The 12,149-nt window shown below is 47.5% G+C and overlaps 1 protein-coding gene across 9 annotated transcripts in view; it reads right to left on the bottom strand.

Annotated features, from left to right (window-relative positions):
- Positions 1 to 12,149, bottom strand: part of CLEC16A (C-type lectin domain containing 16A) — a 240,436-nt gene that overhangs the window by 216,373 nt on the left and 11,914 nt on the right. For 8 of the 9 annotated variants that reach the window (XM_058434075.1, XM_032145444.2, XM_058434074.1 and 5 more), the window contains exons 2-3: positions 10,719 to 10,847; positions 6,044 to 6,177 (exon numbers count right to left, since the gene is read on the bottom strand). In XM_058434075.1, coding sequence (XP_058290058.1) covers positions 6,044 to 6,177; positions 10,719 to 10,847 — 263 coding nt within the window. Of the gene's footprint in view, positions 1 to 6,043; positions 6,178 to 10,718; positions 10,848 to 12,149 lie in introns of those variants that run through there. The other variant, XM_058434077.1, reaches the window with a different exon arrangement.

The following is a 12,149-nucleotide window of genomic DNA, read 5'->3' on the forward strand; positions in this document are numbered from 1 at the left end:
CCACTGGGCTGAGTGCTTTACATGACCATTTCACATGATCCTGCTCACTCTTCCCATTTTGCAGATGAGCAAAAACATCTCGGAGATGTTAACTTACCCGTGCACAGAGACAGTCACAGAGAAGGGATTCAAACTTAGGTCTGACGTCAGTTTGTCGTGCATTATGGGGGCCCAACAATGAAAACTGGGTGATGAGGGCCCAAGAGCACTGGGGTCAACTGAAGAGCAACCCCATTCCCCAGCTCCCAGTGCCTGGCCCTGCAGAAATGCAGGCCAGTATGGCGAGGGCTTTCAACAGTGAAGAGGGGCAAAACCAGATTCCAACACTGCAGCTCCTGATCCTGACATGTTTGCCACTGAAATAAACTAGCTTTTAAAGCTGTGCTGGCTGGCAAAAACATGTCTATCAGCCAGCTGCAGCCTATGGCCTGCAGTTTGATATCTCAGTGTTGGGCCCTTGCCAGGCATATTTCCGTGTTCTTACCAGCCACTCTGCAAGGCAGGCACTGCTGTCCCATCACCTGTCCTTCGGAATGTTGTGTGAGCGCTGCACCAGCTCACCTGCCCGGCCCCCAGGACAGCTAAAGGCAGAACACGACTGACACCTGCTGGAGGCATGGTTTGGAGCCTCGCTACTCAGAGTCTTGTCCTCAGATGGGCAGCACAGCAACCCTGGAGCTTGTCAGACCTGCAGGATCTTGGGCCCCGGCCCTGCGCCACGGAGTCAGAATCTCCAAGGGTGGGCCCAGCACTCTGCATATGAGAAGTGTGCAGGGCTCCCCATGCGTGCTCGTGTTTGGGAAGCTCTGGGTTCAATCGTGGACTTGGACTGGCCTGCTTGTGTCCACATCTCGCCCCTGCCACTTCCTAGCTGTGCTGTGACCTTGGGCAAACTGCTGACCCTCCCCACACCCCAGGTTCATGAAGCCAAAACTTCCTCATGAAGCTGTGGTAAGGGTTAATGGAGAAAATGCACAGAAAGCACTCAGGACAGTAGTAGTCGTCACTGATTCACTGGCTGTGCGAATGGACAGCATGGGCCGCAATGCCAGCACTCGATAATGTTAACTGCCATTCTTCTTATTATTATTACTATTACTTGGAGATTCAAAATCTCAGTTTAGCCAGGTGTGATGGTGTGCGCCTGTGGTCCCAGCTTGAGCCCACGAGTTCAAGGCTGCAGTGAGCCATGATCGTATTACTGGAGTCTAGCCTAGGCGACAGGGTGAGACCTGTCTCTAAAAACAAAACAAACAAAGAAAATCTCTACCATATTCCAGGACTGAACACAGTTGCTCTTGGGTGAAGAGGAAATAAACCATTAAGTTATTTGGAGCCGTCGAGGTACCTAACTGAGGTCGATCAAAGTATTACTCAACAGTCTGTTGGGAATCATCAAAAACACCACAAAGAGGAATCTGGGAGCCCAGGATCGTGACGGAAGCCACAATGTGGGCCTGTGGCGTGGTCCTCCTTGGAAGCCAGTTCTCCGGGAAAGCCACTGCATTCAGAAAAGCCACTGTGCACTCTGAGTGGGCATGGCAGACAGGCTGTGCGATCTGTCGTCTTAGAAGAGCAGTTTTCAAAATCTCCTGCGTGTAACAACTACTGAGGCAGTGCTTGGGGATCCCTCCAAGCAAGGAGTCAATGGGTCTAAGGCAGAATCTTAGGAATCTTAATGTTTTTGAAGATGGGGTTATGTATATCACAAATCCTAAGTGGACAGCTTGACATATGTGGAAATATATATACATGTACATATATGATATGGTTTGGCTATGTCCCCAACTTAAGTCTCATCTTGAATTGTAGTTCCCATAATCCCCATGTGTTGTGGGAGGGATCAGGTAGAGATAATTGAATCATGGAGGTGGTTTCCCCCACCCTGTTCTCATGATAGTGAGTTCTCACGAGATGTGATGGTTTTATAAGGGGCTTCCCCCTTTGCTGAGCACTCATTCTTCTCCTTGCTGCTGCCATGTGAAGAAGGATATGTTTGCTTCCCTTTCTGCCATGATTGTAAGTTTCCAGAGGCCTCCCCAGCAATGCTGAGTTTTAAGTCAATTAAACCTCTTTCCCTTATAAATTACCCACCCTCGGGTATATCTATGTATAAAACACATACATACATAACCCTAAGTGTCCAGCATGATGAATTTTTACATATACACACAGTGTAAGCACTATCCAGATCCCACATCTGACATTCCCAGCTCTCCAGAAGGCTTCCTCATGCCCCTGCCCAGTCAGTACCCGCTACCCCAATGCAACCCTTATTCTGCTTCTAGCACATTAGACTCGTTTTGCCTGTCCATGACCCTCATCTAATGGAAGCAGACAGTAGGTACACTTCCTATGTCTGGCCCCTTTCGCTTATCACATCTGAGGGCTTTCCAGGTTGCTGTGTATGCAATGGTAGTAGTTCATTCCTTTTTTCCTTTTCCTTTTCTTTTTTGCTATATAGTATTACATTCTCTGAATAGTCCACAGTTTATTTATCCACCTGGAGTCTAACATGGGTATCGTGTCACCCAGGTGATTCTGATACCCAGAGCACTTCTTTTTCTTTCTGTGTCATTCTGGCTCTTGCTGGGGGAGAAGTAGGGAGGGGTAATGGGATGGCGGGATAAGGAGCTGTTGGGGTGTCTTACTGAGCCCTGCTGTGACTGGTTAGTGGCTTCCAGACCACCACCAATATACACACCATACTGGGAGCTTCAGATGTGCAACTGTCTCTCAGCTGTACCCTGGAGCTGGAACAGCGACAGGCTCCCTCCACTCCCCAGCAGGGACTTTTCCAGGGCCTCCAAGAGATGACTCTGTGGGTGGTGGGGGGCCACCATAGGACAGGTGGAGGCGCCTCTATTATCAGGCTGGGATTTTTCTACTACGCCCTCACTGTGTGGCTGACTTTCTGTGGTATCCTTTTCTAATAAACCCGGGAGCCTGTACGTAATCTCAGTCTCTCGGGACTCTGTCACTTAGGTCACTAACCCCAACAGGCAACAGGTGCATTTGTGAAATGGCTGCTTGTAATAGTGAAAAGCTGGAAACCACCTAAATGTCCGTGGTCAGGTTAAATAGATTATAGCACAACAAGCTGCCACTCCTAAACCAAACCAGGCAGGGTTATAGAACGGGCCAATGAGATCTAAGATACACTGGGAGGGTGGGAAAAAGAAAAACAAACAGCAGAATGGCTGGGGCACAATGGATTGTTAGGGTTGAATTCTGCAGAAACTTGACTTCATATTTTTCTAACATTTGGCTTTTTGTTGTTTAACAATGAGGACATTTCTTCTGTGATTAGAAAATAAAAATAAAAGCAAAGATCGTCTATCCTCCTCACCCCTTACAAATCCAAGTTCTGTAAACGTGCAATGATTTCTACCCTTTTTGCAGGGCTTATAAAAGCACTGTGGTGAAGGGGCTATAAAGCCAGGGGCATCTGCCTGGGTTTTCCACAGCAGGGCACCCTTTTTGGTGCCAGGACAAGAAAAGCCACGCATACTGCATGATCTCACTTATAGGGAGAATCTAAGACAGTCAAATTCATAGAAGCAGAGAGTCAAAGGGTGGTTACCAGGGACTGGGGAGGAGGGAAATGGGGAGACGCTGATCAAAGGGTGCCATGCACGATGAGTAAGTTCCGGAGTTCTCATGTACAGCACACTGACTACAGGTCATCCTACGGTGTTACAGACTTGAAATCTGCTAACAGATCTACTGCATATTTTCATCACACAATGTGCACACACAAACCCCCCCCCAACACAAATGTGAGGTGATGGATATGTTAATTCACTTGATTGCCATGATTATTTCACAATGTACACACTTTTTTTGTGTGTATATGTATATATTAAATCAAGTTGTACACATTAAATATATACAATTTTTAAAAGCCATGTAATTCAGAGAAACACTCTAAAAGCCGTAAGTTTTGACTGCCCCACCCCCATCTCAATCCAGTCACTCCATGCCTAGCTGGGCTTTGAGAGGCTTCCCAGGGCAGGGACACTGAGGGTGATGTTGCCTTAAAGGATAAAACCGACACCATGGCCATGTCCTATCTGCCAGACCCTGTGCCTCGCTCTGAACACCTGCTCTCATGCTTACGCCCAGCCACTCTATGCCGCAGCCACTGTGCTCTCCTCTTGACAGATGCACAAACAGCAGCTCGGAGCCTTCACTGTCCAGGCACATGCAGGGAGCCAGTGTGGGGCAGAACTGGGCCTGGGACCTGGTTCAGTCTGAGTCGAGGGCCTGTGCCACTAAGCTGGATCTTCCCCTCAGAGCTTTCAGAGACCGCAGTCATTTCATATCCAGTGAAACAGGCGCTGGTTAACAAGAGAAACCATCTAGGGAGACAGGAGTCGGCCCACATTTGTCAACTTGCGGTCACTGGGAAGCATAAGGCGTCTCTGAGGCAGCAGCACCACCTAGCGGTGGCTGCGAGAGCCATCACTCAGCAGCCCTTTCTCCTCTCCCTCTTGGCCAGAGGAATGCCACCATCTCTACCTCTTTCTGCCCACTGCAGACTTTTTTCAGACCTGTCCTGGGGACTTAGAGCCTGCCTCTGATATAGACATTTGGCCACTTGTCCCCCACTTCTGGCGGGCAGGGCCAGGGCTTGGTGAAGTCACCTTGGAATAACAAAGCTAGCGGTCTAGTGTGGAGGATTAGGAACCAAACCAGGGTTTCTCAGCCTCGGCACTGGGGACAATTTGGGGTAATTCCCTGTCGTGGGGGGCCTGTCCTTAGCAGCACCCCCACCCTCTACCCACTAGATGTCAGCAGCACCCCCAAGAATGTTTTTAGATGATGCCAAATGTCCCCTCACTGAAGACCACTGAGCTAATTGCCTGGAATAAAACCCCTTCTCTATTCTGGCTTTGCCGCAGCTGGCGCCTGGGTGTTAAAATGAAAGCACTGACGGCACCTGCCTCTCAGGGGTGGTTAGTGGGGATGACGAAACTGAGGCTTAGCGAGGGCAGGTAAGAAGTTCAGAGCCACACACTCACTAGCTGGGTGGAAGGACTGAAGGAGGAGGGTTGGTACCAATGCACACACCCTTGCCTGCCCTCTGGCCGAAGTCTTCCTTGTCCTACTTCTGCCAGTGCTTATTCTGTTGGCTGATGATTCAGCGACCCCAACTCTTTAACTGCAAGTCATAAAGAAGAACTGCAAACAACCCAGCATCATCAGCAGAGGGGAACCCTTTCATAGTACCCACCACACAGAAACAAACACAAGGTTAGGGACTGAACTATGTCCCCCTCAGGTTCCTACATTGAAGCTCTAACCCCCATTGTGGCTGTATTTGAAGACAGGGCCTTTGGCGAGCAATTAAGGTTAATGAGGCCATAAGGGTGGGGGCTCTCATCCAATAGGACTGGTGTCCCCATAGAAAGAGGACGAGACACCAGCTAGCACTCTTCTCAATCTCTCTCCACTCACACACAGATGAAAGGCCGTGCACAGCAAGAGAGTGGCCGTCTGCAAGCCAGGAAGAGAGCCCTCACCAGAAACCAACCCTGATGGCAACCTGATCTTGAACTTTTTTTTTTTGTTGGAGACAAGGTCTTGCTCTGTCACCCAGGCTGGAGTGCAGTGGTACAATCACGGCTCACTGCAGCCTCGACTTCCTTGACTTAAGCAATCTTCCTGCCTCAGCCTCCTGAGTAGCTGGGACTACAGGCGCACACCACCACGCCCAGCTAATTTTTATGGTTTTTTGTAGAGACGGGGTTTCACCTTGTTGTCCAGGCTCTTCTCAAACTCCTGAGCTCAAGTGATCTGCCCACCTTGCCCTCCTAAGGTGCTGGGGTTACAGGGATGAGATACCATGCCTGGCCAATCTTGGACTTCTATGCTCCAGAACAGTGAGAAAACAATCTATTGTTTAACCCACTCAGTCTATGGTATTTCGTTAAGATAGCCTGAGCCGACTAATAGTAAGCACAGACACAGAAAACCATGCCAAACTTCACCCGGCTAGATGCACAGCAGTACAGAGGCAAATACCAAGCAATGTCCTTACAAAGTGAGGTCTCGTGACTGATATTCTCAAAGAGGATGTTCAAGGTCTGCAGCAGCTGAACGCACACATAACGGCCCGACTTTTGCCGCAAGATGTTCAAGAAGAAAACAAACATATTCTTCTCCAGGAAGAAGCTGGGGAGGGAATGGAAAAGCATCAATGGTTTGCTTCCACATGTGGAAACAGAAATTATTAACTGGTTTCATTCACAACACAAGTATTAGATTCACCCCTCTCCCCCAAGGTATCTGCACAGGTCATGTCACCCATTGTCACCCGCCACAACTGGAATTCCCAGCAAAGGAATAAGATAATTCTGAGTATTAAACGAGTTTTAGAGCTGGGCACAGTGGCTCATGCCTGCAATCCCAGTACTTTGGGAGGCTGAGGCAGGATGATCGCTTGAGGCCAGTTCAAGACCCAGCCTGGACAAAATAACGAGACCCCTGCCTCTACAGAGAAGAAAAAAAAAATTAGGCGGTGGTGCATGCCTGAAGTGCCAGCTACTCAAGAGGCTAAGGTGGGAGAATCGCTTGAGCCCAGGAGTTCAAGGCTGCTGTGAGATATGATCAGGCCACTGCACTCCAGCCTGGGTGACAGAGCCAAAAAAAAAAAAAAAAAAAGTTCCCAAAAAGCTTTACCCCTACAGTTTTCTTCCCCTGCCAGTTTAGTCATGAGAAAAGCGACACAAACCCAGATGGGTGACATTCCACAGAAGACCTGGCCAGCATTTCTCAAAACTTTCAGGGTCGTAAAAACAACAGAAGACTAAAAAAGAGTCACGGAACAGGGGAGACTGGGGAGATACGACAACCAAATGTACTGTGGTTCCCAAATTGTCAAGCTCTAGGGGAAAATAACTAGAAAGAAATACACAGGTCCTGATGTGGTGGAGAAACCCTACTAACCCATCCCCAGGTCTGTTTCTGCCTTTCTCCTTATGTATAGGATACTTGTCTGCACACAGCCTAGTGGCACTGGCTTCTGGGAGTACACGCTGGCTCTTTCAGTCTTGAAAAGGAAAGAGACCATCCAGTGCCTTTCTTTAAAGGAAGAGAATGACGTTTCTAGTTATGTGTTCTCTGTACTCAAGCTAACACCAGACAATCTTGCATCTGGGACACTTGGAAGAAATGAGGTGTGCCTGCGGGTTGACTCAGTTGTGGGTGCCTCTCTGTCCTCGTCTGGCATTTCCACAGCGGTGAGGTCATGCGCCTGGAACTTACTCAGTGCTGCGTGATTCTGTCTGAATTCATGAACGCGTAAATGAATAAATTTAAATGGCCTAAAAAAGACTCTTACAATCTTCTCCAACTTGGAGGCCCATCTGCCTGTAAATGCCATTCATGTTGACCTCCAGAGTATTTCTGTCATTTGCCCTATTTTGTCTACCTTCAGTTCAAGTTGCATAAATCGGTGACTCCTAAGGGCCACCAGCAAACTCACTGCCGCACTGTGACCAACTTGGGAACTTGTTAAAATGCCTGTACCTAGATCTTCCCCCAGGGATTGACTCAGTAGGTCTAGCATAAAATCCATGAATCTAGATTTTTAAAAACTCCATAGGGGAGTGGGCAACTCGTTGGGAAAAAAGGGTGATTGTAGGACTGGAGCATTTTACAGTACCAGGAAGTAAGAAGTGCTCAAAAAACAAAAGGAAGAGAGCATATCAAGGGGACACAAGAACCAGCCTGAAAGAGCTCCTAATAGCCAAAGCTGAAACAACTTGAGCAATAAAATAACAACATACTGAATTATAGCCCAAAGTATAAATATCCACGAGTCCCTATTAATATAAGCAAATGACAGGATAAATGAGAGAGAAGAGATGACTCTTCCATGCAGAAGAATTTCAAATAATATATGTAGATACTGACCCCTTGTAGAAGGTACACCTTAACCCCCACCCCCTCATCATGAAAAGGTGGGGTAGACTTGGTGATCTCTTCTAAAGAACAGTGTGGGGAAAGGAGAAGAGAGTAGCTTTATAGGAGAGAAACCTGGCAGACAGCACCTTAACCAGGTGATAAAGATAACATCACCAGGATGTCATGTGGACATCGTGAATGCCCTGTGATGATGACATGAGAGGGGCACTTTACTCCTATAGCTTTCTTCCCCTTAACTGCCAGTTTAATCATGAGAAAAACATGAGACAAACCCAGACTGGGGGACATTCCACAGGAGACCTGGCCAGTATTTCTCAAAACTTTCAGGGTCGCAAAAACAACGGAAGACTAAAAAAGAGTCACAGATCAGAGGAGGCTGGGGAGATATGACAACCAAATGTACTGTGGAAATATGGATGGGATCCTAGGACAGAAAGGAGATACTAATGAAAAACTGGCAAAATCCAAATGGGGGCTGAAGTTGACTCAATAATACTGTACCAATGTCAGTTTCTTAGTTTTGCCCAATGCACCCTAGTAATGTAAGACACTTACAATGGGAACGTTCTATACTATCTTTGAAACTTTTTTATAAATCTAAAATTATTCCAAAATTTTAAAATGTAGTAAAAACAAAATTTTCTTAGGGACTTTGTTGGATAACTGTTTAAGAATCATGGAGACCCTAAGAGCTCAGCAGCTTTTCTAAGATGACAGATGGACAGGGTGTCATCTTAGGACCTAGAATGACAGGTCCATTCTAGGCAGGGTGCAGTAGCTCATGCCTGTAATCCCAGCATGTTGGGAGGCTGAGAAGGAAGAATCGTTTGAGCTCAGGAGTTTGAGAACAGCCCTGGCAACACAGCAAGACCCTGTCTCTAAAAATAAAAAATAAGTCCATTCCAGTCAAGGCGGACACAGTTTCTAATCTTTAACCCAAGGGTCCTTCTCATTTCCAAAAATGTATGTGAAAAAAAAAAAAATCCAGCTGGGCACAGTGGCTCACACCTGTAACCCCAGCACTTAGGGAGTCTGAGGTGGGTGGATCACCTGAGGTCAGGAGTTTTGAGACCAGCCTGGCCAACATGGCGAACCACTGTCTCTACTAAAAATACAAAAATTAGCCCCACGTGGTGGTGCGTGCCTGTCATCCCAACTACTCGAGAGGCTGAGGCAGGAGAATTGCTTGAACCTGGGAGGCAGAGGTTGCAGTGAGCCGGGATCACGCCAATGCACTCCAGCCTGGATGACACAGCAAGACTCCATCTCACAAAACAAAACAAAACAAAATTTCCCATGGATCCTTAAAAGAAGCTAGGTCTGTATAAAAACACAACTTCCATTACTCACATGTTTTGCTTTGGAGATCATAGCCAGTGTTTACAGGTTTGCATTTTAAAGAGTTTGCATCTCCACAAGTAGCTTTATTGGATAACCTTACCGATGAAAATGTAAAGCTATCCTGAACCTATATTCAGGAACTTGCTCAGTGCTGCCTAACTCTGTCTGAATCCATGAAAAGGTAATATCCTTCTTATTCGGATATCTAATAAGAAACCAGGTTACAAATAGAACACCTTTACTTTTCAAAAATGAGTTTTAAAAGTGGCCTCAATATTTATGATACACACACACACACACACACACACACACACACACACCCCCAGCCACCCATTTTTGGTGGTTGTCATAACCCAGTCCCAAATCCTTCCGCACTAAGATATCAAGGCAGATCTATTAGGGAGGTAGTTCACAGTTAACAGCCCTTGCTTTTTTTTTTTTTTTTTTTTTAAGACATGGTCTCACTCTGTCACCCAGGCTGGAGTGCAGTGGCAAGATCATGGCTCACTGCAGCCTGGACCTCCTGGGCTCAGGCAATCCTCCCACCTCAACCTTCTGAGTACCTGGGACCACAGGCACACACAACCATGCATGACTAATTTTTTAATTATACATAGAGACAGGGTCTCTGTACATTGCCCAGGCTTGTCTCAAACTCCTGGGCTCAAGTGATCCTCCTGCCTCAGCCTCCCAAAGCGCTGGGATTACAGGTGTGAGCCACCGCGCCTGGCGGCCCTTGCTTTTTAACTGTCCAGTGAGGCACGTCTGTCTTTATCATTTGCTATCATTTATTCCTGTACCAGGCACTAGACAAAGAGAACTTTTTCTCTGTCCTTTAAAGGTAAAGAAACTGAGCCTTAGGGAGACGAAGAGCCTGGCTGAGGACTGCTCACCTATGCAGTACAAGAGTGGGGGGAACCCCTCACAGATTCTGGGTGTGTGTCACTTTTCCACCGCTTACCAGCTATGTGACCTTGAGCAAAAAAGGGGATAACAACAGGGCCTCTACCATGGGGTGGGTGGGAAACTTAGCTGGATTGTCTCATCAGGAGCTCAGCCCTGTGCCTGGTCATCAGTAAACATGGTAATTGGGAGCCCTCAGTGACTCCCCCAGGGCACAGGCCTTCTGTTCATGTCAAATCTAACCACCAGACATGTTCTCCTTCCTTTGGGAAAATAAACAGACACAACCTGGAGGAAAATTCCCCATGACATTTTCAGGTTTTCTAGAGACACTCATTTCCATAACTTCCCCATTTTGGGCTTGCATTTCTATAGTGCTTCAAGGGCATTTTTTTTTTTTTTACGGCTAGACAGAGATAGATATCTAGGCAAGATCAAATTAGCGTCAAATCCTGACATCATCCGGAATGACTCATGGTATACATTTAGAAAAACATTCAAAGAATAATAATCAAAAAACAGCAATCATTAGAAACCCTTACTCAAATACAGAGCTGTCATTTTGATCTCCCCAGATCAGGATCTCAGTGATGGAACGGATGGTCTCCACTAGCAGGTTCCGGTTCTGTTCTGTGACTGTGGTGTTTTTGGTCAGAACGTGGTACAGATACCTGAGAGAAATGAGAGAAAAGGAAATTAAAGGTTACCAACTGAAATGCAAGCCAAGTTCAATGACCATTAGCAATATTTTGGAGACAATACAGCAATGCTTTTTCAGGTTTGGGTAATGCAATTTCCCATTCAGATTAGATGTAACTCACAACCCAAGAAAAATAGCAGACAATGCTTTGAAGGGTTAAACTAAGGACACAGCAACCCAGACTGAGACAAGAAAATCGTCAAACCCTTGAAGTCAACTACTCTCAAACTGCAGTGTGCAAGGGAATCACCCGGAGAACTGAATCAAGTGGGGGCTCCTGGAGCCCCCTCGGAGATTCAGATTCAGCAGGACTGAGAGAAGAGCAAGTAGCCACCTGTTTCACATGCTTCCCGTGATGCTGATGCCTTCAGAGCAAGCGGGGACATACAGCTCAGGCTGGATGCCTAACATGGGACCTGCAGCCAGGCTAATGTTGAGGTTTAGAGAGATGGAGCCACAGCTTAGGAAGGCTGGGTCCCAGAGCAGTTGCTGGCGCAAAAATCACATGCACTTCCCCTTGTAATGCTCACAATCCCTCTCAAGTGCAGTGAGCCCATCAGAACTTATGGCTCAAATGATCTGGGTGGTTTGCAGCCCGAGGGCAATGGTCTTATTTGCTGAGAACAGATTGTTAAATTCACTGAGTTAAATGGGCTGCCTGGGAGCGGTGGCTCATGCCTGTAATCCCAGCACTTTGGGAGGCCGAGGCGGGTGGATCACCTGAGGTCAGGAGCTCAAGACCAGCCTGGTCAACATGGTGAAACCCCGTCTCTACTAAAAATACAAAAATTAGCTGGGCGTGGTGGCGGAAGCCTGTAATCCCAGCTACTCCGGAAGCTGAGGCAGGCAGAATTGCTTGAACCTGGGAGGTGGAGGTTGCAGTGAGCTGAGATCGCACCATTGCATTCTAGCCTGGGTGACAGAGCGAGAATAAATAAACAAATAAATAAGGGCTGGAAAGGATGGTGCTGTACTTCATCTACCTAAACAGTCCTCAATGCCAGGTGCTGGAGCAGAGACAGGTAGACACCATCCAGTCCTCATGGCCTCTTTGCTGGTGGGGGAGACCAAAAGAATCACCGAGGCCAGTCCTGGGCAGTGCGGGGACCAGAAGCCTGGCTGGATGCCCCGGGAGTGCCACCGGGCACGGCTTTTAAGACGGCTTCTCCAGGGCCCACAGCCCCAGGTAACTTCACCTGTCAAGGGAGCTCAGGCTTGAGAAGGAAAAGCAGACACCAAGAGGAAGTGACTCAGGAAAAGTGCCCTCCCCTCC

The sequence above is a fragment of the Hylobates moloch genome, unplaced genomic scaffold, assembly GCF_009828535.3.
Source record: "Hylobates moloch isolate HMO894 unplaced genomic scaffold, HMol_V3 SCAFFOLD_23, whole genome shotgun sequence".
Taxonomy (NCBI): domain Eukaryota; kingdom Metazoa; phylum Chordata; class Mammalia; order Primates; family Hylobatidae; genus Hylobates; species Hylobates moloch.